Source organism: Chlorocebus sabaeus, chromosome 10, assembly GCF_047675955.1.
Source record: "Chlorocebus sabaeus isolate Y175 chromosome 10, mChlSab1.0.hap1, whole genome shotgun sequence".
Lineage (NCBI taxonomy): Eukaryota > Metazoa > Chordata > Mammalia > Primates > Cercopithecidae > Chlorocebus > Chlorocebus sabaeus.
In genome coordinates this window covers 106,222,633-106,249,458 of record NC_132913.1, presented here as the reverse complement: position 1 = coordinate 106,249,458, position 26,826 = coordinate 106,222,633, and the positions used below count along the sequence as shown (strand labels likewise).

The 26,826-nt window shown below is 45.8% G+C and overlaps 1 protein-coding gene across 2 annotated transcripts in view; it reads right to left on the bottom strand.

Annotated features, from left to right (window-relative positions):
• Positions 1-6,145: 6,145 nt before the first annotated feature.
• The window catches only part of TTLL4 (tubulin tyrosine ligase like 4), a 44,074-nt gene continuing 23,393 nt past the window's right edge, over positions 6,146-26,826 (bottom strand). The window contains exons 2-19 of one of the 2 annotated variants that reach the window (XM_007966309.3): positions 21,692-23,276; positions 20,692-20,801; positions 20,280-20,343; positions 15,620-15,744; positions 15,080-15,190; positions 14,650-14,726; positions 13,687-13,878; positions 13,511-13,593; positions 13,155-13,283; positions 12,638-12,760; positions 11,937-12,035; positions 11,475-11,609; positions 10,691-10,828; positions 9,017-9,119; positions 7,865-8,075; positions 7,650-7,720; positions 7,165-7,250; positions 6,146-6,699 (exon numbers count right to left, since the gene is read on the bottom strand). In XM_007966309.3, coding sequence (XP_007964500.1) covers positions 6,444-6,699; positions 7,165-7,250; positions 7,650-7,720; positions 7,865-8,075; positions 9,017-9,119; positions 10,691-10,828; positions 11,475-11,609; positions 11,937-12,035; positions 12,638-12,760; positions 13,155-13,283; positions 13,511-13,593; positions 13,687-13,878; positions 14,650-14,726; positions 15,080-15,190; positions 15,620-15,744; positions 20,280-20,343; positions 20,692-20,801; positions 21,692-23,178 — 3,600 coding nt within the window. In that variant the 5' untranslated portion in view covers positions 23,179-23,276 and the 3' untranslated portion in view covers positions 6,146-6,443. The remainder of the gene's footprint in view (positions 6,700-7,164; positions 7,251-7,649; positions 7,721-7,864; positions 8,076-9,016; positions 9,120-10,690; positions 10,829-11,474; positions 11,610-11,936; positions 12,036-12,637; positions 12,761-13,154; positions 13,284-13,510; positions 13,594-13,686; positions 13,879-14,649; positions 14,727-15,079; positions 15,191-15,619; positions 15,745-20,279; positions 20,344-20,691; positions 20,802-21,691; positions 23,277-26,826) is intronic. The other variant, XM_007966311.3, reaches the window with a different exon arrangement.

Genomic DNA, 26,826 nt, shown 5'->3' with positions numbered 1-26,826 from the left:
GCGCCAGCCACCACGCCCAGCCGCCATAGCGTTATTAGTAATTGATCCAACCTGGAAACTCCACTCTAGGTATTATAATCCGTGGTGTCCCCACCTCTTCCCCCACAAATTCACATGCTGAAGTGCTGACCCCCCAGCACCTCAGAATCTTGTGACATTATTTGGGAATAAGGTCACTGTAGATGTAGTTAGTAAAGATGAAGTCATACTGGAGTAGAGCGGGCTCCTATTCCAATGTGACTAGTGCCCTTATAAAACGGAAAAATTGTACAGAGGGAGAACATGAAGGCAGAGACTGGGCGATGCCTGTACAAGCCAAGGAATGCCAAAGATTGCCGCAAACCACCTGAAGCTTGGAGAGAAGCCTGGAACAGATTCTCTCTCACAGCCCTCAGAAAGAACCAATCCTGTCAACTTGATTTGGGGCTTAAGTGTGCAATTCCACGCGCTCCTACAATCTATCACCCATGTAACCAACATCCAAATCAAGAATTAGAGCACTTCCATCACCTCCAAAAGTTACCTTGTGCCTCTTTTCTTACTATACTATTAATGCCCAGAGGCAACTATTGTTCTGACTTGTTCCCCTAGGTTTCCTGTTCCTAAGCGTCATATAAACTTAATTACACAGTATGTACTCTTCTGTGTCTGGCTTCTTTCACTCAATGCTTTTTTTGAGATTCATCCTTCCACGTTGTTGCATAAATCAGTTTATTCCTTTTTATTACTGAGTGGTATTCCACACCAGTTTATCTGATCTAATATTGAGAAGCATTTGGGTTATTCTCAATTTTTTGTTATTATGAATGAAGCCTCAATAAACAAACGTTTTTGGTGAACATGATTTCCTTTTTTTCCTTTTTTTTTTTTTTTTTTTTTTTTTAGAGAATACTGGGGAGTGGAATTCCTGAGTCATAGGTAGCTCTCTAAGAAACTGTTAGTGGTCCACAGTGGTTGAACCATTTTACACTCACACCAGTCACGTATAAATGCCCCAGTTGCTGTACATCCTCACTAACACTTGGTCTTAGCTGCCCTTTTAACTATTCCAGTGTTATCTCATTGTGGTTTTAATTAGCACATGCCTCATGAAATGGCATCTCCTGGTGTTTTCTTTTAAATCAGCTTTATTTACTTACATACAATACTACTCACCCATTTTAAGTGCACAATTTGACAAGTTCCTACAACTGTATATAGTCATGTATCCACCACCACAATCAAGATACAGAATTTTCCCACCATGTCCTTTACAGTCTACCCCTCCCTCATCTACAGTCCCTGGCAAGCACTGTTCTTTCTGTGACTATAGTTTGCATTTTCTAGACCATAATGGAATAACAAAGCATAGTCTTTTGTTTCTAGTGTCTTCCTGCTTAGTTTTATCCATGGTATTGCATGAATCAATTTATTCCTTTTTTATTTCTATTTGTTTTGCAGAAACACGGTCCCACTCTGTTGGCCCAGGCTGGTCTGGAACTCCTGGGCTCAAGTGATCCTCCTGCCTTGGCCTCCCAAAGTGCTGGGATTACAAGCGTGAGCCACCACACCCAACCTCTTTTCCTATTTATTTATTTATTTATTGAGATGGAGTGTTGCTCTTGTTGCCCAGGCTAGAGTGCAATGGGGCGATCTCAGCTCACCACAACCTCCACCTCCTGGGTTCAAGCAATTGTCCTGCCTCAGCCTTCTGAGTAGCTGGGATTACAGGCATGTGCCACCATGCCCAGCTAATTTTGTATTTTTAGTAGAGACGGGGTTTCTCCATGTCGATCACACTGGTCTCGAACTCCCGACCTCAGGTGATCCACCCGCCTTGGCTTCCCAAAGTGCTGGGATTATAGGTGTGAGGCACTGTGCCCAGCCCTTTTCCTTTTTTATATCTAAGAGTATTCCACTGAACAGAGATATCACAATTTAATTCATTAATTGTTAGACATACGGCTGTTTCTAAATTTTTGCTTCTATGAATAAGCTGCTACGAACATTTGCTTGCAAGAGTGGAATTGCTAGATCATATGTTAAGGACACGTTTCACTTTATAAGAAACTACCAAGCTGCTTTCCAGTGCATCATTTTGCATGCCCTTCAGCGCCTTCACAGTATCTCAGTATCATACTGACACTTGGTATTTTCCATCTTCTAAGTCTGAGCCACTTTAGTGTTACGTAGTATCTTGCAGTTTAAACTGCTCTTCTCTGACTGCTGACAAGGACTTTAATCTTTCTAAGCTAATTATCAATACATCCTCAGCTTTAATTATGGATAAAAGCAAAGTACATTTTACCATAGTTTTGTAATATTAGCATGCTGTTTTAATAGTATTGTAACACTATTGTATGTTATCGTACTTTTACTTTAAATGTTTTGGGTGGTAGTTTTGGTCAGTTTTAGAATCCACCACTTTAAATCTGTTATCATATATTATCAGGCACCTTGTTAGGTGCTTTTCCTCCATATTTTAGTCCCATAACTATTCTATGAGGTAGGCTTTGGTGTCCCCAGTTTACTAATTGAAACTTAAATATCTTTTCAAAATTTTGTTAGCTTTGACTGTGGCAGTCCCTAGCATTCCATGTGTCTCAGTCTATTACAATTACGACACAGATGGGTTTAGAAAACACAGATGGGTTTTAGAAAACCACCACCTGCTATTGAACCTTCTTGTGTTTTCACCTGTGAAATATCTGCCAAGAGCAACATATGACTGCTTGCAACTTTCATTGATCCAAAGCTGGTGAAGGGGCAAGCCAAATGAGCTGGTATAGATCCCCGGATATTAATGAGTGGGCAAACTCTGCTACAGGGGGACTCTAAAAGGCCAAGAAGGGTTGTGAAAGGCTTGGTCAGAATCTCAGGTGGCAAGAAATGGAGCTCTCTTAGCCATCTGTAAACCATCAGTGTTTCCAAGTCTCACAGCAGTTGGGGTATTCGAACAGCAGTCACAGGTAAGCCTTAATCCTAGAGGACAAATCAAGGGGAACCCAGGAGAGGAGATCCCTGTCTGCCTTTGCTGGTCACCTATCTTGGGTAACTAATTCAGCTGAGGAGGAAGTAGAAAGGTCTTTGTGTCCAGATGATCAATCTCCTTCACTGGCCCTCAGTAGTGTTGGACTGCCCCAGAAGCCATTGGGTATGTCCTTTGGTTAGGGTGACAGGGGGGATAGTCACCCTCAGCCAAACAGCCTGACACCAAAAGAATGTACCTGAAATGACAACTGCCCCTTGGTAAAGCTGTTAGGTCCATATATCTGCTCTTTGGATCCAGTTCCAGTCAAGGTCTCTTATTTTCTATAACCTGCTTCTCCCCTTTCCAGCCACCTGACACCCACCGCACTTGCTTTCCCTTTCTTATCAAAGCTTCTCTTGAAATAATTTAATAATCTCTCAGTTCACCTACCTCTAATGCTTAATGTGCTTCCTTTCTCAGGGATTCTATGCTCTGACTGTGAAGTGTTTAACCAAAGAAACAAATCCCCGGTAGAGTGATAATGTAATAGGAGGCTGAATGGTGATATTTGTGTGTGCACTGGGGTGAAGGTGAGGGTCAGGAGCTATCTAGACCCTGTTCTGGCATCTTCACTTCTAAAATAGCTCAATGGCAGCTCCACCTCCTGGAGGAGAGGGTTTTACATTTCTTGCCTGTCTCTTCCCACCTGGGGCACAGGGCTTGGACAGCAAGTGGAGAAGGTGTGACTGTGCAAGGTGCCCTCTATGTCCTAAGTACTTTTACTACATTTGGTTTAAATCTTCACAACCCTGCAATGTAGGTATTACATTCATACTACAAATAAATGGGAAACTTAAAAGTTAGATGACGTGCCCCAGGTCACACAGTAAGTGGCAGAACTGGGATTTAAACCCAAGGTCAGCCTGATTCAAGGTTCCTGATCCTTTCCTGATACAATGCCATCTCTTCATTACTATTTCTTCTAAGAAACTGAGTTTCTCATCATTCCTAAGTGGATGCAAAGTAAACAGCAGTGACCGCCCTCCTCCACTTTCCACCCCAAGCCCTTACTCCACTACTCCAGAGATAGCCTGTACTTCATTCCTTGTCTCAGGAACACTCGCCTCCCTTCCTCCAAATAGACTAGGTAAGTTATCAACTTAGGAAAACAACTGACATATTCTGACAAATATTTATTCTATCATACTCCCAAATTTAACTTCCCCAAAAAAATCTCATTCCTTCTCAAAAATTCCTGCTTAGCTGAATACCTCATATTGTGGGCATTCAATGCAAAAGTACATATGCCAAATGCTTAATAAGATTTAATTTTCTCTCTCTCTCTCTCTCTCTCGAGAGGTAAATGTGATACGTAAGTCCCATTCCTTTCCCCTACCCAGCCCACATCTATCAGATACTCAAATGTGATGAAAATTAAAAAGAATGTACAAACATGTTTTAAACTACTAAGAGCACTATCTTTCCATTGCTCTTTTTAGGACTTTCATTGCACATAAGGACTTAATTTCCTAAGTCCTCCCTTCCCCCACCATGCTTCCTCCAATATCCCCATTCAGCAGTGCTGGTTCCCTCTCCAGTTAGAGGAATGGAAATTGATTGGCTGTCTTGTACAGGGATTCTCAGAGGGCAAGCCAAAGAACTGAAGTTGGTTTTCATGGAGTAAACCAGCTCAACCAGGCCTCCGTGCCTAAGTCCTTGCTGTGAAGGCCCAGCCACAACAAAACTGCCAGGCAGGCAGTTCATTTTCTCTTAGGAAGGCAGCAGATTCCCCACATCATGTCTGCACTAGAATACTGCAGCCAGCGGGGAGAAGAGGTGAGTCACTTCAATTACATCAGAAAAAATCCAATGGGACCATCAAGGACCTCTCCCATTATGTCCCGACTTTAAAGTCCTTATTATTGAGAAGTCAATGATACCCAGGACTTTGTCACCAAACTTTTACAAATGTCAACATGGCCTTAGGACGGGCCAGACATCCACCTACTCTGTGGCCTTGAACCCAGTCAGGCCTCTCAGTGATCTTTCCAGGGCTCCACCCCACCTCGCCACAGAACTCCAGGAGCCATGAAACACGGGAATCTCTCTCTTTCCAAAGCTCAGAAAGAATGAAGGCAGCTACAGTCCAGGGTGAGACCAAGTAGCTGAGCTTTCTGCTTGATGTGCAAAGAGAAAACTTGAGTAGCAGGGACACAGGGCCAACTGGCTTCTTATATGTGCCACTGCTAGAAAAAACTAAGTAAAGGGACTACAGGGGCTGGGAAGGAGGCAAGCAGCAACCAGGAAGGGCTGGGTTAGGAAGGAGCATGGCTCCAGAGGAAACCTTTCTGATCTGAACTCTTCCGCTTGTGCTGTCTCCAGGCTCCACTTTCTCATCTCCAGATGAGAGAGAAGTAGAACTTCTGGTTCAAGTGCTGAGGTCCTTTGAGATCTCTGTAAATACAGTTCACTCAGTCAACATTTATTGAATAGTCACTGTTTACTGAGTCTAGAGGAGGGAGGTAGAATCAGTTGAGTACAAGAGTTTAGTCTGAGGTTTGATTGGAAGCCCATCCTGCAATAGTGACTGCTCCTGAAACCCAGCAGACCCTGCTTGCTGTAGGGCAGAACACTGAGAAACCACGTTTGTTGCATTGTAGAGAAACCACATCCCCTTCCACCTTCCCCCTGGACTGTGTCCTTTGATACATGGAGACAGGTAACAGCTACTGGGATTATCTGGGCTCCTTCACTGGGGCCATGGGAAATTCACAAAGTTCATAGATCCTCTCGCACCTCACAGAAAGCCAACAGCTAAAGAAGAGATGTCCATGAGAGAGGCGTCTAGAAGGCTAAATGAGCAGTGATGGGGGGTCAGAACAGGAAGACCTAGGGCTGCTGGCAGGGAGGGTATTTGGAAGGAGGCAGTGAAGCCTCAAGACGAGGATGACAGGAAATGGGCTCGGCATGTTGTGGCCTCTCCGCCTGTCTACTGAGGAAGTTCAAAGGCTTCTCCTCAGGACAGGGGATGGGAGAGGGGTGAGGAAAGATCTAAGGAAATAAGGACCTCAGAAGACCCCCTCAAATTCAGAACAACGGACTTCCGGTCTAAATACGTTCTGTATGTTTTCTCCTGAGCTACAACTCAGCAACCTCACCAGGGCCCCAAACAAACCACACATGGCTCACTTAAGGTAGAAACGAAAACCTGCTTTATAAGGCTGCGTGGCCACCACTGGCTTCTCTGCTGAAATATGAGGTGCCAGCCAGGCAGACAGGTGACAAAGGGTGACCCTTCCTCACCTTCTCCCCATCACTACCATCCCCCAGGCCCTACAAATACCCATCTCTGTAATGCAACCACTTCAAAAAATACTCTGAGGAGGGACACGGTGAAAGGGGTAGGAGTTCAGACTGGTCTGAACAGCAGGCTGGTTCCCGTGAGGTAGCTGATGCCCATGCTCCTGGGCAGAGGCTTTTGGAGAGAGGCCAATTATGTGCTCACAGCCAGAAGGGAGTCACTGGTTGACTGGAAAGTGGAGGAAGTAGAAAGTCTTGAAGTCCGCCCAGAGTACTTGATCACAGGTAACGTCTGAGTGGAAAGGCTGGGCTCTTTGCTGGTGTCCTCACTGTCCTTTGAGGAACTGGGTTTCTGGGGATAAGGGGAAAGGCCAGTTTGAGTCTTCTTGGATTTGGGCGTGGTCCCATCTTCAGAGAGTAGTAGGCTTCCCTCACAGGAGCTGTGTTTTCTGGAGGGAATAGGTGGTGAAAGAAATGGCTGAGACATTGTTACTGAGACTTTACCTTAGGATTTGCCTTCAGAGTCTGGAGCAGGCATTCACGACATTACGGTGTTGTAGGCCATAATTACATGGATATGTAATAACCATAAAAAAATATTCTATTTACTTGAAGGCTTGAGATCTGCAGTGCAAGAGTGAATGGAGGTGCGGGTAGAGGGCTAACGACTTCCCACAGCTAGTGGGTATGGCTGACAGTGGTCGCTTCAGGAGGCGCTTCTGTCCTCCAGCTCAGCTTCCCTGGGCATACCAAGAGCTACCAGGAAAAGGATGCTATGGCTGCATGTCCTGACACTCCCATCAACCCCCAGCTGAAGAATGCTGATCTCACTGCCACAGGCTGGGAAGACAGGAAGGAAGAAAACTCTCCAAACTCACAGCCAGCAGCCCATCCCTTGCCCAGGCAGCACTCACCCCAGCTTGCTAGTCTCTGATTTGCTGAAGGCATTGAGTATCACGTCATCCTTTGAGACAGTCAGAAGTGTTGTCGGGAGAGACCACTAAGAGCAAAGGAATCAATGAGACCAAAAGGGCTTGGCAGAGGCAAGGCAGGAGTGTTTGGGGTCTTGGGACCCTCCAGCTCTACCTCTAAGTGGATCATGGGGCTCTCCCCTTCCCTACCCCTCAGGTGTAGGCCCAGGTGGGTAAAAGTCTCAGTTCTCTTCTGAATCAGATAAGAATTTGAGGCCTACAAAGCACTTTTTGATCCTTGAAAGAAAGGTACCCAGGGAATCCTGGAGGCAACTATTCCCTTGAAAGGAAAGAGTAGTGAGACAGAAGCACAGCCTAGCAGAGACGTGAGAGAGGCCTGTACATACCAGTCCAACTCCTGATGCACTCATAAGGCAGAGGAGGGAGGGGCCTGAGAAGGAGCTGTCCTCCACACTGGCAGCACTCACCACTGGAGCAGAATCAGAGACAACTCCCATGTGGAACCCTTTGTAGCACCAACTCCGGAGCAGATCGACTCCTAGGACAAGATTAGCAGGAGTTGTGGTTTAAGAAAGTAGAATCAACTGGCCAATTCTTCTTTCCAGAGAGGCCTATTTCTTGGTATACTGGGATTTACTCTCTCACTAAACATGGCTTTCTGAGGGCTGGGAGGGCACATCACCTTTAAGCTTGTTGCCATGGTATTTCTGTTCCCATTGGGTGGTGAGAATGTTGAAATATCGTGGCTGCTCAAAAAAGCGGAGATAGCGAGAGGAGATATGAGAAGGAAAAATTCGTTCAAACTGACCACGGCGAGAAAACTCATCTTCCATCTCAACCAGAATCCGAACATCATCTGGTGTCAGAACATCCAGCACAGATGCATAGAAGTCCTGTGGTCCAAGGAACAGGGAGAAAAAGTGTGTGACAGAGAGTGTAAACCAGGGGCAGAGACTCAAGAAGCTGGGGGACAGGGAGCACACCCCTGGTCCTACAGCTCCAGGACTCTCATGGAACTGCTGAGGGCAGCCTAGTGGGCCAGCTCTGAAAGACATCTGTTCCTAAGTCTACTGAACTTAGCTAGTGGGGAAGACACTCTTATTTGGGGTTGGGGGAGCCACTGGGGCTGAGAGGTTAAGTAGTTTGTTGGGTAAAGTCAAGATGAGGATCCAGCAATTCAGATTTGGCACCAGTCCTGTATCTGCCATGCTTAAATCCAGCTCCCTTATCTGCTCTGAGAAAGTCAGCTTCCTGGGGTCTCTCACTGTGCCTCTCAGAGAAAGAAACCAAAGGGCAAAAGTCTACAGCTTGGACAAGAGAGGGCGAGAAAACATGGTAAAGACAATTAATGCTCTCCCAGAATGACAGACATGCCAAAAAATCTCTGTGCATCAGAGGATCACAGGCCTGGATTAAGAAACCCTGCTCTAAAGAAAAGCTGGTTGCAGCCAGGAGCAGAGGCTCACACCTGTAAACCCGGCACTTTAGGAGGCTGAGGCAGGTGGATCACTTGAGATCGGGAGATCAAGACCAGCCTGACCAACATGGAGAAATCCTGTCTCTACTAAAAAATATAAAATTAGCTGGGTGTGGTGGCGCATGCCTGTAATCCCAGCTACTCGGGAGGCTGAGGCAGGAGAATCACTTGAATCCAGGAGGCGGAGGTTGTGGTGAGCCGAGATTGCACCATTGCTCTCCAGCCTGGGCAACAAGAGTAAAACTCCATCTCAAAAAAGAAAAAAAAAAAAGAAAAGAAAAGCTGGTTGCTTTTGGGTCCCGAATGTTTAACCAGGGAAGTTTTCTGCTAGCACTGGGGGGAAGACCAACCTCCTACCTGATCAGGAATTTTCTGGGTCAGATAATAGGCTTTCTTCATCTTCTGTGCAGTGACATGCTCTGGAGCCATTCGACATTTGTCCCCGGGGGAGGTGGGCAAGCTACAGCAGAGGCCGGAAAGAAAGCAAAGGGCAGGGTCAGCAGCTTTGTATTTGGAGGAAATATGGAGAAGGTCCAGTCCAGCAGATACCCTTCTCGAGAGAAGACAAAGATGCATGAACAGAGGTTACTTGAGTAGTAGGTTGGACTAAAATACACTCCCCAAAAGTAACCTGAGAGTCATCAAATATTAAGTGAAAGGGTACAAACCACCATCTTTAGGTTGAATTTGAATGATAAAAAATGAGGACCTTGCAATAAGCCTTATTGTGGTATATACTTCAGTTTGGTTTAATTCGGTGAACACTTAACTATATACCCAGCTCTGTCCTACTGGCTGTGTGACCCTGGGCAACTGACTTCACCTCCCTTCATCTCAGTTTCATCACCCACATTATTACAATTAACCATAATCACTGTTGAGAGGGATGGTGAGACTCTGTCTCTAAAAAAATAATACTAATGAAAAAAAGATGATTAAAAAGCAACTCTTGCCCCCAAGGAGCTTATGGTATGGCAGGTGGTATACGTCAAATGACAACCACTGGACAGAGCCAAACATGAGTCTACAAGGTACAGTGGGGAAAGCAAGTTTTGTTATCAGGCAAATCAGGATTTGAATTCCAGTCCTACCGCTCTCCAGCTGAATGACTTTGATAGGCTACTTAATCCCAAAGAGCTTCAGTTTTCTCCTCTGTAAACTGCAGGTACAAATACTAACCTTACAGGGTTATTGGAAGGATAAATTATAGGGTTTTCCTCACACATCTCAGATACTAAGTAAATATAAACTCCCTCCTCTCAAGAGTGGTTCCCAATGCTTTATGGTATGAAAAAAGAAAAAAAAATGGCCATACTGAGTTCGCTTCATGAAGATGTATAAGCTAGACTTTGATGAACAGTAGAGGTTAATGGCAGGTCTGGCTATGGGCATTTCAGGAGGAAGAAACCCCATAAGCAGAGGAAAGAACACTATGGGGAACAGCAAGAGGCAATAAACATTTCAGAGAAGAGACTGGACCAACTGGTCCTTAAGGATCATTCTGACCTTGAGGTTGTGTGAGTGATCCAGTTTGTCAGGGCACAGGAGCCAGGAGAGGAAGAAGAGAGATACACCAAGAAAAAGGAAGCTGGGACCCTGACTGCCCAGGTAAGGAGTTATTTTTTATTTTTTATTTTTTTTAGAAACAGGGTCTTGCTATATTGCCCAGGCTAAAGAGAGTACAGTGGTTATTCACAGGCGTGATCATCACAGTGCACTACAGCTTTGAACTTCTGGCCTTAAAAGATCCCCCTGCTTCAGCCTCCCATGTAGCTGGGACTACAGACACACACCAGTGTGCATGTTTAAATCTAATTCCTAGGCCTGTGGTTCCTGAGCAGAGGATCAACATAACTGAACATACTTGAGAGGCACTGATGTGGCATGGTAGCATGTTAGTGGACTGCAGGGGCAAGACTGAGCAGCAAGGGAAACCAGGCAGAAGGGAATACCCAGAATCCATTCCTTCCCATAAACTACAGCAGGGCTATTCATGCTGCCAGCAGAGCTGTGAAGAAACAGGGGCCTCACCTGGTGGTGGAGCTGCTGCAGCTGCTAGGGCTGGAAATGACATCCTCTGCATTGGGCAGGACAAAACCTGCCAGATTCAGAAGGTCACGAATCATCTGGCCTTTGATGCTGATATCCAGTGGAGAGTTGGAGTGGAGGCTTCAGAAAAAGGATAAAAAGAGTGATCAAAGCAGCACTCCGAAACAGTCTCTGGTCATATGTGCAACTCAGGGCTAGTCTCATTTACTTCCTGGATTCCCTAGGATGAAAGCTGCTCAAACATTCCCATGCAGGATCACCATCACAAGACTCTCTTGCCCCAAAGACGGTGAATAACCTCACTCAGAGTGGTAAACCGGCCCATGACCTTGATCTGCTAAAGGAAAGCAAGCGGTAAGGATCCACTTAAAAAGAACAACTTGCCAGGTGCGGTGGCTCACACCTGTAATCCCAGCACTTTGGGAGGCCGAGGTGGGCGGATGATGAGGTCAGGAGATCCAGACCATCCTGGCTAACACAGTGAAACCCTGTCTCTACTGAAAATACAAAAAATTAGCTGGGTGTGGTGGTGCACGCCTGTAGTCCCAGCTACTGGGGAGGCTGAGGCAGGAGAACTCTCTTGAATCCGGGAGGTGGAGGTTGCAGTAAGCCAAGACCGCACCACTGCACTCCAGCCTGGGTGACAGAGTGAGACTCCATCTCAAAGGGGGAAAAAAAAAAAAAAAGAACAACTTACTAGAGTGGCAATGGGAGCGTGAGGATAATGGAAGGATTCTATTGTGAGTGTCCTGAGAATACCACCTACCTTGGGGAAATGTTGACTTCCAGGACCCAGGGCTTGAGGTTTTCATCTAGCATGATGTCAAAACCAAAGAGTTCGTGGCAGCTATAGGGCCGCCGCACATACATCTTGAGCAGACTGGTCACGTAGGGCTCTGACCTGGTCACGGGGATGAGGAAGTACTCAGTTCAGCTCCTCCCAGAGGGCTCTACCCAGAGCTATCCTGCCAAAAGAGTGGCCCAGAGATAGGCAGGCAGAAGCAACCCGGGAAAGGTAGCTGTCAAGAGATGCCTCTGATCTGGGACCAGCTCCTGGGGATGAAGTTCAGTAGATGAGTAGAACTTAACTCTGGCCACTCCTTCCTATTCTCCATCCTTAAAACCAAACCACAGCAGGGGTAAAGTCCAGAGCACAGTAGTGTGAGGCCTGGGAGAAAGGAGGGGGGTCAGCAGCAGGCCCCACGCCCAGGTTGGCAATATGACTCACGAGATGATGGTTTTGACAACAACATCCTTTATCTTCTCCCAGATGGCATCGCTATTGACTCCCTTCTGGCTCAGGTAGTTCCACAAAGCCTTTAGTGCCCTGCAGAGGAGAAAGAGGAAGTATTAGGAATTATATTCTAGGAATGAGTGACAAAACAAAGAAAAAGTAAGAAGAGACCTAATGGTATTTTCTTCCTATCTCTTCCTTTGACAGTTTAAATTACGAAAGAGACGAACTTGGATGCAAATAGACCAATTCTTTTTTTTTTTTTTTTTTGAGATGGAGTTTTGCCCTTTCACCCAGGCTGGAGTGAAGTGGCACGATCTCGGCTCACTGCAACCTCTGCCCCCAAGGTTCAGGTGATTCTCCTGCCTCAGCCTCCTGAGCAGCTGGGATTATAGGCGCCCGCCACCACGCCCAGCTAATTTTTGTATTTTTAGTAGACAGGGTTGCGCCATGTTGGCCAGGCTGGTCTCGAACTCCTGACCTCAGGTGATCCACCCACTTTGGCCTCCCAAAGTGCTAGGATTACAGGCGTGAGCCACCACATCCGGCCTCAAATAGACCAATTCTGAATTGGTAATTGTTATCTCTGGGTCTTATATTAATCCTCCACTCACCATGCCCCTGAACTTCCCAAAACCCCAGAACCCTATATTCCTCTAGGCCTTCACTGGCCTGGGACACTCTGCCCTCAGTACCATTTGTGGCCCTGGCAGGCCATTTCATCTGCATTGGCCTGGTACTCGGCATTCTTTTTATTGACACTGTAGTTGGTCAGGTGCATGAACTTATTGCCAAGGCTCTTCATGGAAGGAGAATACCTGGAAGTAAGCAAAAAAAGGGCACAGGTAAGATGGTGACAGAGCAGATGGAGAAGGGGCCAAATATTTCCCCAAATACTGAAGAGGTGAAGAACAAGTACACAGATCTTTTCATAGCCACAAGAGCCTGAGAAGTGTGTCTGTTGGCAAAGTTCTGAAAAACCACAGCTAAACTCATCTCCTTTATCCCACCTCAGTCCCGTATGCAGGAAGATATTCCCCAGATTTAACGAAGTAGAGAGCCTCCTTATTTCCCATTTCCTGCCTTCTCCCTTGCTAACAAAAACTATCAAAATATTTGTTATTTTCCTGTTTGGTGTCTTCTAGTTTCCCTCCCTCTGAGGAAAATAAAATCCCCAATATTGTCAGAGGATACCTCACCACTGTCACATACTTGCAACTGGCAAAGCGGACCAGTCCATCCGAAAAGAGGTAAATCCGCAGAGGATCGTAGGAAGTGACGTAAACATAGATCCGCAGGTCAAATTTGCTGCCGCTGATGAGGTAGGGTTTGTGTAGATACCTACATAAGACAAAGGCCAGCTTCTCATCCAGCCACATGATGGGGCTCAGTGGGAAACCAAGCCACAGAAAAAGCCAGCTAACAGTCCCCAAGATAAAGACCTTAGAACCGTTGGCTAAGGAAGCTCTTTGGCTGGGAGAACAAAGGGCAGAAGAACATTGTAAGAAGGGAACCTCGAGGCCAAGGAGGTGGGAGGATGGGGTAAGGGATATGTGCTACAGGCTCACCTCTGTACCAGGAGGGGCCTTCGCTTAGGGAGCTGACTCCACTTATGAATAACCTGGATGCCAATGCCTCGAGCTGATGCTGGCTAGGAGCAGAAAGGAGATGAGATTTGCTCCAGGTCCAATACTCTGTTGTTCCCACTCAGACCATAGTCTCCTGCCCACTGTGATTCACTCACTGGCTTCACAATCCACTTTTGGCGGCTGCTGCTCTCCCACGCTTTGCGCAGGAGCTTGGCGTCCTGGGGCAGGATAAAGGACTGGGGGAAGAAACTGAACTCCTTCTTGCCAAAGCGGCTCTGCATGCGTGACAGGTTCCGCCATAGCCGGTCCTTCCTCCCAATCTGGAATGAGCCTGGGAAATGGTTTAGCTACAAAAGGAAAAAGGGTGAGTGCAGGAAGAGGGCAGAAGTGAGGCCATAAGGAAGATGACAAGACTCACTCTACCATTCCAACTTCTTTAGCAGCACTCCAAGCTGTTGTTCCATCTTACTATCACCACCCTAATGGTCCTTAAGTATCCAACTGCAGAGCACTCACCAAAAGATGATTAAAACACAGACAAAACAGAGTAACGTAAGACAGACATGATATTCACCTTAAGTGCAAAGAAAAAGCTATTACACCTTTTCCATGAAACCCTATGGGATGAGGACAGAAAAGCATTTCACCTTTAGTAAGTCTGGGGGCAAGGGACTCATTCATTCCAACGTGAGACCAGGAGTCCTCTTTACACATATTCAGCTTGGGAGAATGGAATGTGCAGTGGTCATTGGGAAACATAATAAACAGAAAACAGACAGTCTAACTCAAGACACTAAATCAGAGGAAAAAGTGCCTTTGAGAAGCTGCAACTGCAGGATTTCAGAGCTACACCCTCCTATGAGGTTGGATTTCAGGAGAGGGACTCTGCTGCCCCCACATAGCAAGAAGCTCCAAAATACTACAGCTGAACTGGAGATGTACGTGATCCACTGGAGTCTCTCACTGTACCCCCATCCTGTACTTTCTCCTCTGTACAGCTTCCTGACTTCTCCATGGTCATCATCCTCTTCCCGCCCCCTACCCCCTACCCACATCATCACCCTCCTCTTGGCCTAGTCCAAAATCCAGGGAAACGGCTCCTCAGAAAGGGCCCCTACCTTCTGATGCTCTCGAATGGATCGGAAACTAGGAGACTTCATGTGGTGACCCCAACAGCCCAGCCAGTCATCGTTTCCTATGGGAGGTACATCAGGAATCAGCCTTGCTAATAGCCCAGTCCAGGGACAGAGAAAGGCCCAGAGGTCCCAGAACCGGGCACAGCTCCCAGACTTGGTTTTCAAAGAGTTGCTATGGAGCTGTCCTCATGAGGCCCTGGGGCCAGGGACAGAACAATGGCCCTTTGTCTCTCAATTCTGAACAACAGACTCAGCCCAGGATTTCAGAGCTACACCCTCCTATAAGACTGGATTTCAGGAGAGGGCCCCAGCTGCCCCCACATAGGCACGAGGTGTCTAGAGCTCTCTCCCTACTCAAAGCCCATCTATTTGGGGCAAAAAGGACAGGTTCACAGTAAGGCAAGCAACTCACTTTTGCTGATTTTGAAGTGGGACCGTCCAATGGTCTGCTTGACAATGTTGGGGGTCACTGTGCTCATCTTCCACCGGAGCAACTTCCTCTGCTCCCAGGGAAGTTTCTCCACTGGGAAGAATGCAAGGGGTGTGGGGATGGGGGGTGGAGAAGAGCAGAGAGTCATGATGAGAAGACAAAAAAGATGGTATGGCTGCCCATTTTTCCCTGGGCAGGCAAGTCACTATTGCTCCAGATCAGGGTTTCAGAGGAGCACACTTTGGGAAGGAAGAGGGGCTGTGCAGGAATGAGGAACAAAGAAAGGGAAGACTGAAAGGGAAAAGCAGCAAGGTTGGAGAGCATGAACTCAGCATGACATGGCAAGGCTGAAAAGGGTCAGCTAAAGGACAGACAAGAAAAAGGTTGCATTAGACCTACGACCATGTGGGGAACTGAGCACAGTTCTGGAAACCCTCTCCCACCTACTGCCACCTCCTCCCAACTTAGCTAGCAACCTTCTCCCGGGGGCTCTTCTGGGCTCTGACACTTGGCCAGGTTTACCTCTCTCATCCCGAGTGCCAAAATAGATGGTAGGGGGAACGTTGGGAAAGAGACTGTAGATGAGGGCTGGTCGGACAACTTTCTCATGATTGGAAAGGGGTTTGGTCAGAATTTCCATACAGCTTCTAAGACGAAAAACAAACACGGACTAGAGAAAGGGAAAAAGCAACAGCCCTGAAGCGTTGTTACTATGATGTACGATTTCTTTCCAAGTGCTGTCTTTTAACTTGCGATTCTAAAAAGCCAGGTGCTCAATAATTAATAATTATTTTATACATATTAATCCATAAGGTACTAGGCTAACCTACATATAACCACACCATTAAATGTCACCTAAAGACAAGGTTTTCCAATACTTCATTCTGCAATACAGCTCCAAAATTTTCTGTGACAAGACATTGTCTGGGAAAGTCCCTGACAGGAGTGGTTCTGAGGGGAAATGAATGTGGGTGGATACTAGTAGAAGAATGTGCTATGCTAAGACAAAGAAATAAATGAGGGAAGAAAAGAATGATGTGAAAATTACGAAGGAGGAAAACCAAAAAAGATCTGAGGTGTAGAGACTTTTAAACAGAAAAAGGGGAAAAAGCAATAGAAAGAAAAGAAACAGTGATACTTCTAGTTCATTTTATATTTAGGTTTCATCTAAAGATTCATGGACTGTTAGTGCTTTTCTCCATTTTGGAAGTGATTTGTAACACTGGAATTTTAGGTAACAGTATGGGAACACAGATCTGGATGTAACGAAGAGATGTGGCTGATCTGGGGCCATGGGGTTCCCTACTGTTATTCCAACAAGGGCTTGGCCAAGGCTGTCTCAAGGGGTGTCAACATAGCAGACATAACAACTACCTGTCAGGTATAAGCTGACAGACTCAGATCATTCCTTTAACTAGCACTGAAAAATGGAGAAAATAGCTATTACTCTTTACAATTTAGATAATATAATCCACGAATATTATTATAACATTAATTTTTAGTTTAAAAAAGTCACTTTACCTGTTATTATTTTCAGCATGACAGAAATAGGCACTGTACATGAAACATTTCAGTGTTTTAAATCTTAAAGATTTTTAATGAATTTTAGGGAATCAAGTTAAATACTAATTCCCAATGAAAAATTCCTATTAATTCAACTCTATTCCTCATTTTCAAAATTTTTTCTTCAAAGGCTTTTGGTTTACTGAGTCGAGAATTTAAGATTGTTGAAGTCAATAAGAATGAGTTAAAATTTAAAAACAAAGATAGAGGCCGGGGGCAGTGGCTCACGCCTATAATCCCAGCACTTTGGGAGGCCGAGGCAGGCGGATCACCCGAGGTTGGGAGTTCGAGACGAGCCTGACCAACATGGGGTAACCCCCATCTCTACTAAAAATACAAAATTAGCCGGGCATAGTGGCGCATGCCTGTAGTCCCAAATACTCGGGAGGCTGAGGCAGGAGAATGGCTTGAACCTGGGAGGCAGAGGTTGTGATGACCCGAGATCACGCCATTGCACTCTAGCCTGGGCAACAAAAGCAAAACTCCATCTCAAAAAAAAAAAAAAAAAAAAGATAGAAACATAAAATGGTACAGCCACTCTGGAAAACAGTTTTGGCAGTTTCTTAAAAAACTAAACATGCAATCATCATACAACCTAGTAATTGCACTCCTGGGCATTCATCCCAGAGAGATGAAGACTTATATTCACACAAAAATATGTACATGATTATTTATAGCAGCTTTATTCATAACAGCCAAAAGCTGAAAACAACCCAAATATCCTTCAACAGGTATATGGTTAAACAAACTGTGGTACATCCATACCACAGAACACTATCCAGCAATAAAAAAGAATGAGAACTACTGATACATGCAACAACCCAGGTCAATCTCCAAAGAATATGCTGAGTGAAAAAATGTCAGTGTCAAAAGGTGACATACTGCTGTCACTCTATCTGTGTAACATTCTTGAAATGACAAAAAGGAAAACTAGTGGTTGCCAGGGGATTAAGGAGGGAATGGGAGTAGGAGGGAAGTAGGTATAGCTATAAGGGTAGCAGGAGGAGGAATTCCTACAGTGATGACAACATTCTGTATCTTTTTTTTTTTTTTTGAGACAGAGTCTTGCCTCTTGTCACCCAGGCTGGGGTGCAGTGGCGTGATCTCAGCTCACTGCAACCTCTGCCTCCCAGGTTCATGTGATTCTCCTGCCTCAGCCTCCCGAGTAGCTGGGATTACAGGTGCCCACCATCATGCCCAGCCAATTTTTATATTTTTAGAAGATGTTGTATTTTAGTAAAACACAGGGTTTCACCATGTTGGCCAGGTTGGTCTCAAACTCCTGACTTCAACTGATCTACTTGCCTCAGCCTCCCAAAGTGCGGGGGTTACAGGCGTGAGCCACTGTGCCCAGCAAAATGTTCCATATCTTGACTCTAACAATGTTAACAACATCCGAATTGTACTATATTGTACTTCTACAAGATGTTACCCAATGGGCGAAACTGAGTAGAGAGTACAGGGGATCTCTCTGCATTCTTTCTTACAACTGTATGTGAAATCTATAATTATCTCAATATCACAAGCTTAATTTAAAAACAAACAAAAAACCCTTGTGAGTTGTCTCACAAGAGTCCTAAACTTCTCCTCAAGAGACCTGGCTTCTAGTCTAGCCATGCTAGAAACTATGACCTTGGAACAGCTACTTCACTTCTCTGGTCCTCAATATTTACACTGGACTTGATGGCTTCCATCTCTAAAATTACATGATTCTTAGAGCACGACAGGAAATGCAGTGAAAATATTGTTGTGTAAAGAAACAAGTAGTGTTTCCATTGATTTTTCTGTTTTTCAGTGGTTGCCAAATTTTCCATAATAAATATACAAATACTTCATAATAGAGAAAAAATAAGATTTTAGCAATCTAAAAGTATTTTAGTCGTCTTTAAAATGCAGAGTGGTTTGGAATTCATCTATCTCCATTTTTGGTCAGGTGCAGTGGCTCACACCCCTAATCTCAGTGCTTTGGGAGGCTACAGCAAGAGGATCACTTGAGACCAGAGTTCAAGACCAGCCTGGGTAATATAATGAGACCTTCCCCCACGACTCTACAAAAATAATTTTTTTTAATTAGCTGGGTGTGGTGGGTGGTCCTGTAGTCCCAGCTGTTCAGGGGGCTGAGGCAGGAGGATTGCTTGAGCCCAGGAGTTCGAGGTTACAGTAAGCTATGATGGATCCACTGCACTCTAGCCTGGGCAACAGAGCAAGACTCTGACTCTAAAAAATAAAAATATGTATTTCCATTTTCTTGAAAATTATGTTTAAGCCTCATATAGAGAAGAAGTTATGTGCAATTTGTAGAAGTTAATTAATTAATGAGCAAATGATTAACAAACACCTTTTGTGAATTTTATCTTATATATCAGGAAGGCTAAAGGGCTGTGTAGCAGTCCTGAAGTAGGCCCTTAAGTGTAAAAAAGGTAGGACTCCAAATCAATTACATGTCAAATATCTTTCTCCTATGAAGAGTGGAGGTACTAATCAACAACAAATATATATAACCCGAAGTAGTTTTGCTTTTCTGGAAGGAGGATGGGTTGGGCTGAAAGTGACAACTTATGCATCAGACTCAGGGTGCCCGTGATGGGATTTCTATCCACCTTCACAGAGAATCCCAGTTCTCGCTCCCACTTTCCAAACAGCTCTGTCTCCACTTTACAGGTTAAGGGCTCTAAAATTGGTGTGCTGCTGCCACACCATCACATTTCACAGAGATGTAGCCCATCTTGTCCATGCTAAACAAGGCAGAGAAGGCTCCCTTTATTCCTAGCTTCATCTAAGGCAGGGTTGATGCAAAGAAAAGCAACCCGACTCTGGGTGCTCCATATATTGGTCAAGCCCAATGATACACAGCTAGTTTTTCATTAAAAATTAGGGCCAGGTGCAGTGGCTCATCCCTATAATCCCAGCACTTTGGGAGGTCAACGATCACAGGTGTGCGCCACCATACCCAGCTAATTGTTTCTATTTTTAGTAGAGATGGGGTTTCACCATGTTAGCCAGCCTGGTCTCTAACTCCTGGCCTCAAGTGATCCACCCATCTTAGCCTCCCAAAGTGTTAGGATTATAGGCATAAACCACTGTGCCCATTCCATGATACTGTTTTTGTTGTGGTTGTTGTTTTGTTTTTGAGATAGAGTCTCAATCCGTAACCCAGGCTGGAGTGCAGCAGCGTGACCTCAGCTCACTGCAACCTCCACCTCCCAGGTTCAAGTGATTCTCGTGCCTCAGCCTCCCAAGCAGCCGGGATTACAGGTGTGCACCACCATGCCTTGCTGATTTTTATATTTTTAGTAGAGACAGGGTTTTGCCATGTTGGCCAGGCTAGTCTCGAACTCCCGACCTCAGGTGATCCGTCTGCCTCAGCCTTCCAAAGTGCTGGGGTTACAGGTGTGAGCCACTGCGCCTGGCCCATGATACTGTTTTTAAGTCCCACAGATGAGATGTGCTTCTGGCCCCCCATTACTCCCTGTTCAAAAACTAAAGTCGCAAACACAAAAATTTGGTCAAAATGCATTAGAGTTCTTAAGGCCATTAATGACTTGAGTAGTTAATCTCTTTATAATCTTTAAGAGACAAAAGATGAGCATCTAACAATGATCTATACAGTCACACTTACCTAGAGATCACGGCCACCGATTCGCTAGGGGTGACAGCACTTAATGAGGAGCACTCTGAGTCTCCTAGAGGAAGGAAGAACAGAGAAATTCTGACTAGAAAAGGCTGCAGCACAAGCTTACCAAGCCTAGGCAACTCTTCCTTGAATATCCTGGGCTCAACCCTTCTTGGGGAGCCACAAGCACCACCCTGCTGCTTTGCCTTCCTCAACAGAAGCAAGGGGAAGGTAAGACCAGTGGGACAGGAGGACTAGAGACCAAAGTCCTCCAGAAGGCACTACCTCCCTCTTAAGAACCCCAAACAAATGACTGATGTAGGTAATGTGAGTCAAGGACCTAGTACATAATTGTTAGCCCCCTACCCAAAATGTCATAACCAACTCCTAGTTGGAAGTGAAAGGGTTCCCTACTCACCCTCCTCCTCTTCATTCTCATCATGGCTACAACAGTCTTCCAAACCATCTACTAGTTCTTCTTCTGTATCTTCAGTCTCAGCCTGATCTGGCTGGAGGTCAGTAGCTGAACTAAAAGAAAGAATCATGCCCCCAGCCTAGTCAACTCCATCAAAGAGGTCACAGTTAGATTCTCATTCCTTCATCATCTCCCAGTATTTGCCCCTTCTCCATTATCAATCTGCTATGTCTTGCCTGGACCTCACAACTCATTTCTCTTGTCTTCAAAGCTTAGGTCTAGGCATAGCTCCTCAACCTTACATCTCCCATTCTGCAAAGAGGCACTATGTTTTCTATTTCTTTGGTGTCCCTCATAGCATATAAGTACAACATTCTACATCTAAAAAACTATCAATGGATTTCTGGTAATTGACTTGAAATGTCCCGAGGCCACTCTCTGGGAACTCAGAAGAAGGCCTTAGTGGACCAAGTTTCCAGGAAAATAACAAAACACAAGAGAAGGAGCCAACTATGTGCGTGCCCTAACTATAAATGGCTGTCATGCCAAGAATGTCTGAGAACCTGATTTGGTTTGGAAAAAGTAGGAAAGTTACAGGCTTCAACACTTGGTGTTCACAATTCTTATTTCTCTCCTGGTTTTTACTTAAAATAGGGGTTGATGAGCTCTTTCTCTAAAGGACCAGAAAGTAAATATTTTTGTTTGCAGGTCAGTCAGTTTATCACAACTACTCAGCTCTACCATTGTAACAAGAAAGCAGCCACAGACAACTGCAAATGAATGGACAAGGCTGCATTCCAATAAAACTTTATTTACAAAAGCAGGCAACAAGCAAGATTTGGTCTGCAAGCTGTAGTTTCCCAACCCTTGCCCTGAAGTGAAAACCAAGAATTCTAGGGCAGCTAAAAAATAAAAACTTCAGAGGTACAGGGTCAATGCCATCCCAACTTATGGTATATACATTCTACTGCTCTAAATGAACCAAAAACATTATCCAACGTACCTAATATCCCTATCAGATGAGTCCAGCTCCCTGGCCTCCTCAGGTCTCTCCTTCTCAGACTGGCCCAGCTGGATGGAAGAGAGGCGGGTGGCCACGTTGGCTATGCCAAGAGTTTGAGGAGAAGGGGCACCTGGAGCTTTGCCTTCTCCAAATGGTGGGGGGTCAATTACAGATTCACAGGCAGGGCTGTGATTGAGCCCACTGGCATGTGAGGCAAGGAGGTGAATGCTGATACGTTTGGTACAGAAGACTGTATTGTCCAACCCCAAGGTATCTGAGGCACCAGGGAGGACCCGACCAACCAATCCAGCATCCTCCTGAGGAAACTGCCGATTTACCGCAGGAGGTTTCCACCGCCTGCTCCTGTTGAGGACGTTCCACTGGAAGCTGGGGTTCAGGAAACTAGACTGTTCAAACCGGCAGCCTTGCCTCGGCATCTTCTCAAAGCCTCTTGCAGTCAATTTCCTTACGGCCTCAGTGAACCGAATCTCCTTAGTTGGGGCCTGGGGATCAGAGTTGTCATCCAGAGCACAGGAAAGTGGCTCTGCCCTCATGGCTAAGTTATTCCGGTTATACCAGGAAGAGGCAACACTGGTGGTGGATGTGTCATGGGAGTTAGGGGTAGACAAGGCGATATGGGCACTGGCATCAGCTAGGACACTGCCAATGCTTTTGGGCACCTTATGGTCAACAGGCTGCGGTGCACAGTCTCCAGTACCCCCTGAATGATGCCAGGAGACAGGCTGGATCTTGGGTGGCGATACTGGCTTCAGGCCCTCTGTGGTCTGCAATAAAGGCACTTGCGTGCTATTTGGCCGCATGAAGGAATTATTATTCAGCATGGGCTTATAGGAGGAAGAGAGTGGAGATGGGATCTTCCCTGAGATGGCAGATGCCAGGCTTTTCCCTGAAGGGTTTTCTCCAGCCGCTGCCAAGCAGAGGTATGGTTCTGTGGATGAGGAGGCCATGGGCTGGGCCATGGGGAAGACCATGGAAGAAGTGGCCTTGTCGGCAGTGAGACTGACAGGGAGGCTCTTTTGAGGGAGAGAAAAAGGGCTTTTTTCTGATGGGCTCGAACGCAAGCAGAAAGACTCCAGTTGCTGGTAGGGTTTGTGCCTATAGCTGGAGCGGCGGTATAGAAGGGTGCTGTTGAACAAGTCCGGGAGAGAGTGTAGGTAACAGGAACTGCTGTGGCCTGCAATGACAGCCGTGGTCCCAGAGCTACATAAAGTGCTAGGGCAAAAGAAATATGCTGGCTGGGGTGGGATGCCCAAGAGGGCTGGGCCCAACCCTGCTGACAGTGTCTCCACTTGCTTCTTTTCCAGCTTCCAGATTGGCTTCACTTGCTGATGGGCCTGAGGCCAGACTTTGCCCTCCGAGGGTTTCTCAGGTGGCGTGGCAGACACTGTGCCTGAGGGACCACTCTGCTTGAAGCTGTTTTTCTGGCGGAGGCCAATACTGTAGTGCTCTGCTCCTGCTGAGGCCATGAGGGGCCCACATCATGGCCACACGGTCTCATGGCCTGGCTCAGGTAAGTTGCCACACACCTCCGGTAGTAGCAGCTGCATCCTTGAAGTCCGTCAGTCTGAAGGGGAGAGAAATGATAGGAAATGTTACAGCACCAGGAGGATGGATACCATGCTACAGTGGTCCTCAGGTAAGCGGTACAGTCCCACTTCAGCATTTTTGGGCAACCAGTCTTGGTCATCATTTGGGGCCCTGGGAGAATACTAGATTTCCAGGGAGTTTCCAGTGGTCTTCCTATTGCCCTCATATGATCAAAGTTGGCTTCATTAAGGACTAAGACACTGAGGTGCCACCACCACTGTGAGGCCGTTCATGAGTCCGCACTCTGTCACTCAGAAAGTTTTTCTCTCTCTCCAACAAAAAATACATCTTTCTGCCTCACCGCCCACAACTTTCCATGAGGGGCTACTTCCCTCACCCAAAACCAGTGTGGCTAGGAATAAAGCAAATGTGGAGAGAGAAGAGTATCTTCCTTCTCATCAATCAATTCTGAAAGATGAAAAATTATTCGAGTCCAGGTGAGACAGCTCACACCTGTAATCTCAGCTTGAGCCTAGGAGTTCAAGACCAGCCTGCCCAATATGGCAAAACCCCATCACTACAAAAAATTAGCTAGGCATGGTGGCATGCACCTGAAGTCCCAGCTACTAGGGAGGCTGACATGGGAGGATCGCTTGAGCCTGAGAGGCGGAGGTTGCAGCGAGCCGAGATGGTGCCCATGTACTCCAGCATGGGCAACAGAGTGAGACCCCATCTTAGAAAAAAAAAGGTGATCTGAAAAACTCGTTTTACATCTACTGCTCCCTAAATCAACTCAGCTGCCTCTGATTTAGTCTGCTTTTCACGGTTAAGTAGGACAAGTTCAGATAGAACAGAATTCCCTTGCTGACGCCGGAGTTTATTCTGGAGCTGAGACAGCAATTTCATCTCTTGCTAACTATACAGGCTTAAATTCCATCCTGTGTGTTGGTGGGAAAAAGAAGAAAGAAAATTGAACTAAACACCAGCATTATTTTTACTTAAAGTGACTTTATTTCCAGCAGCCATACTGGGACAGGAGAGTTCAGGGAGTAAGAATAGGACAGAAGCGTTCTTCACTCCAAAGTCCAGGCTTAAGTTTGGGCTTATCTCAGGGAGGAAGAGCCTGTCTCTTGCATCTTCTCAATCAGTGTTTCCTTTAATACAAAACCTCTCAGCCAGCCTTCTGGGTCTCAAACTGTCTGTTCAGCATGGTCACTTACTTTCTAAATCAAATTCACAAAATATTCTCCAATTTTCACAACTGTAGGGAAAGGTAGGCCTGCTTTCATGGCAGCATCTGGGGGGAAATAACGAAAACTGTAAAAACTCATTCGTGGCCAGGCACAGTGGCTCACGCCTGTAATGCCAGCACTTTGGGAGGCTGAGGCAGGCAGATCACTTGAGCTCAGGAGTTTGAGACCAGACTGGGCAACATGGCAAAACCCCATCTCTACAAAAAATACAAAAATCAGCCAGGTGTGGTACATGCCTGTGGTTCCAGCTACCTGGGAAGCTGAGGCATGAAAAACCTTGAGCATGGAAGGTGGAAGTTGCAGCAAGCCAAGATAGCACCGCTGCTCTTCAGCCTGGGTGACAGAGTGAGACCCTGTTTCACAAAAAAAAAAAAAAAAAAAGGTTGGGCTCGGTGGCTCACGCCTGTAATCTCAATACTTTGGGAGGCCAAGGCGGGTGGATCACAAGGTCAGGAGTTCAAGACCAGCCTGGCCAGCATGGTGAAACCCTGTCTCTACTAAAAATATAAAAATTAGCTAGGCGTGGAGGCGGGTGCCCGTAATCCCAGCTACTTAGGAGGCTGAGGCAGGAAAATCGCTTGAACTTGGGAGGCGGAGGTTGCAGTGAGCTGAGATCACACCATTGCACTCCAGCCTGGGCGACAGAGTGAGACTCTGTCTCAAAAAAAAAGAAGAAGAAGTAGTCATTTGTCTGGGGTAATTCTGAAAGGAATCCTGACATCCTCATCAAGTGTTTTCAGAGTAGCTAGAGGGAAGGAATTAGAGAGGTTTTGTTTTGTTTTGAGACAGGGTCTTGCTCTATCACCCAAACTAGAATGCAGTGGCGCAAACATGGCTCACTGCAGCCTCTGACTCCTGGACTCAAATGATCTTCCCCTTTCAGCCTCCCAAATAGCTGGGACCACAGGCATGCACCACCACACACAGTTGATTTTTTTTGTTATTGTTAAGAAAGGGAGTGGCAGTATCTCACTATGCTGCCCAGGCTGGTCTCAACTCCTGGCCTCAAGCAATCCTCCCATCTCAGCCTCCCAATAAACTGGGATTACAAGCCTGTGCCACTGAACCCAGCCCTAAGAGAGATGGTTTTTTCACTTAAGTAATATTTAAAACACAAAAATTGAGAGACTACCTTGTATTTTGATTAACAGAGTAATGGCCAAGGAAGATCTAAGATTCCTGTCTACAGCTACGAATGAATACCAACAGACAGACTGTAGAAGCCATGGGATGTCGCCCTCTTTACCTGAAAAGGCTGACCTACATGGACTCTTTCTCAAGGACAGTACAAAAAATCACAATGCAGCACTGCCAATATTCAAAATGATAGTGGGCTAAGAACAGCATAAATGCTAAAACTGGATTTTGAAGCCAATTACCTCAAAATGAGGTGACAGAAAATGGACCACCACACAAGTCCAAACTATGGAAATACCGTGCTTGGAACAATTACAGAGTTTGCTTACGATAGAGAAGCACAGAGACAAAGGGAAAAGTCAAATCCTGCCAATCACTTCACAAGACTACACGCACACATGCATGTGTATTATGCACACTCAACATATTCACAAACCCTCACTTAGTCCTCTTTCAGGAATCCACATCTTCCCCACCAATGCAACACAACAGACATACCAAAGTGGTAGGAGAATGCCCAAGGAAATGAAAACTCAGGCTGGTCCCCCTGAAAAACAGCCCCACTGTTGATTCCCATGTGCATCAAGCTAGCTCAGCTCTTCATTCCCTTACAAGTGCTGTCCCTGGAGCCCTTTCTTCTTCACCCAACTTAAAAAAATCAGCTGCAACATAACCTAGGCAGTCTTCTCTGACTCCTGAGTTTGAACAGGATGCCTCACCTCTGTGCATGCCATCATCACTGCTCACAGAACATTACCTTCAATAATGAACTAACTCATCAGACTAGGAGCAAGGAGCACATTCTCCTCCAGCTGATGTCCCCAACGCAGTAACTGATACACAGGAAGTGCTCAGTATTCTGTTGAGTAAACAAACTGGAAAAGCACAGTAAATGAAGGGGAAACAAACCTGAATACTAGTTTGGGCACCTAATGAATGTCTGGTACCATGCTAGGCATTTTATTCATATTATTTCATTTAATCCTTAAAAAAACCTTACATTCACTTTACTGATGATGAATCCAAGACTCAGAAAAGTTAAGTAACTTTTCTATAATTAAATAACCAATAAGTAGTAATGCCTAGATTAAAACTCAAATCTGTCTGAGTCTACAATGCCTATTAAATGGAATGAAACACATACTTAGACTCTATCCCCTCCATTATCTCTAATCTTTAGGTACGAGACAAAAGCCA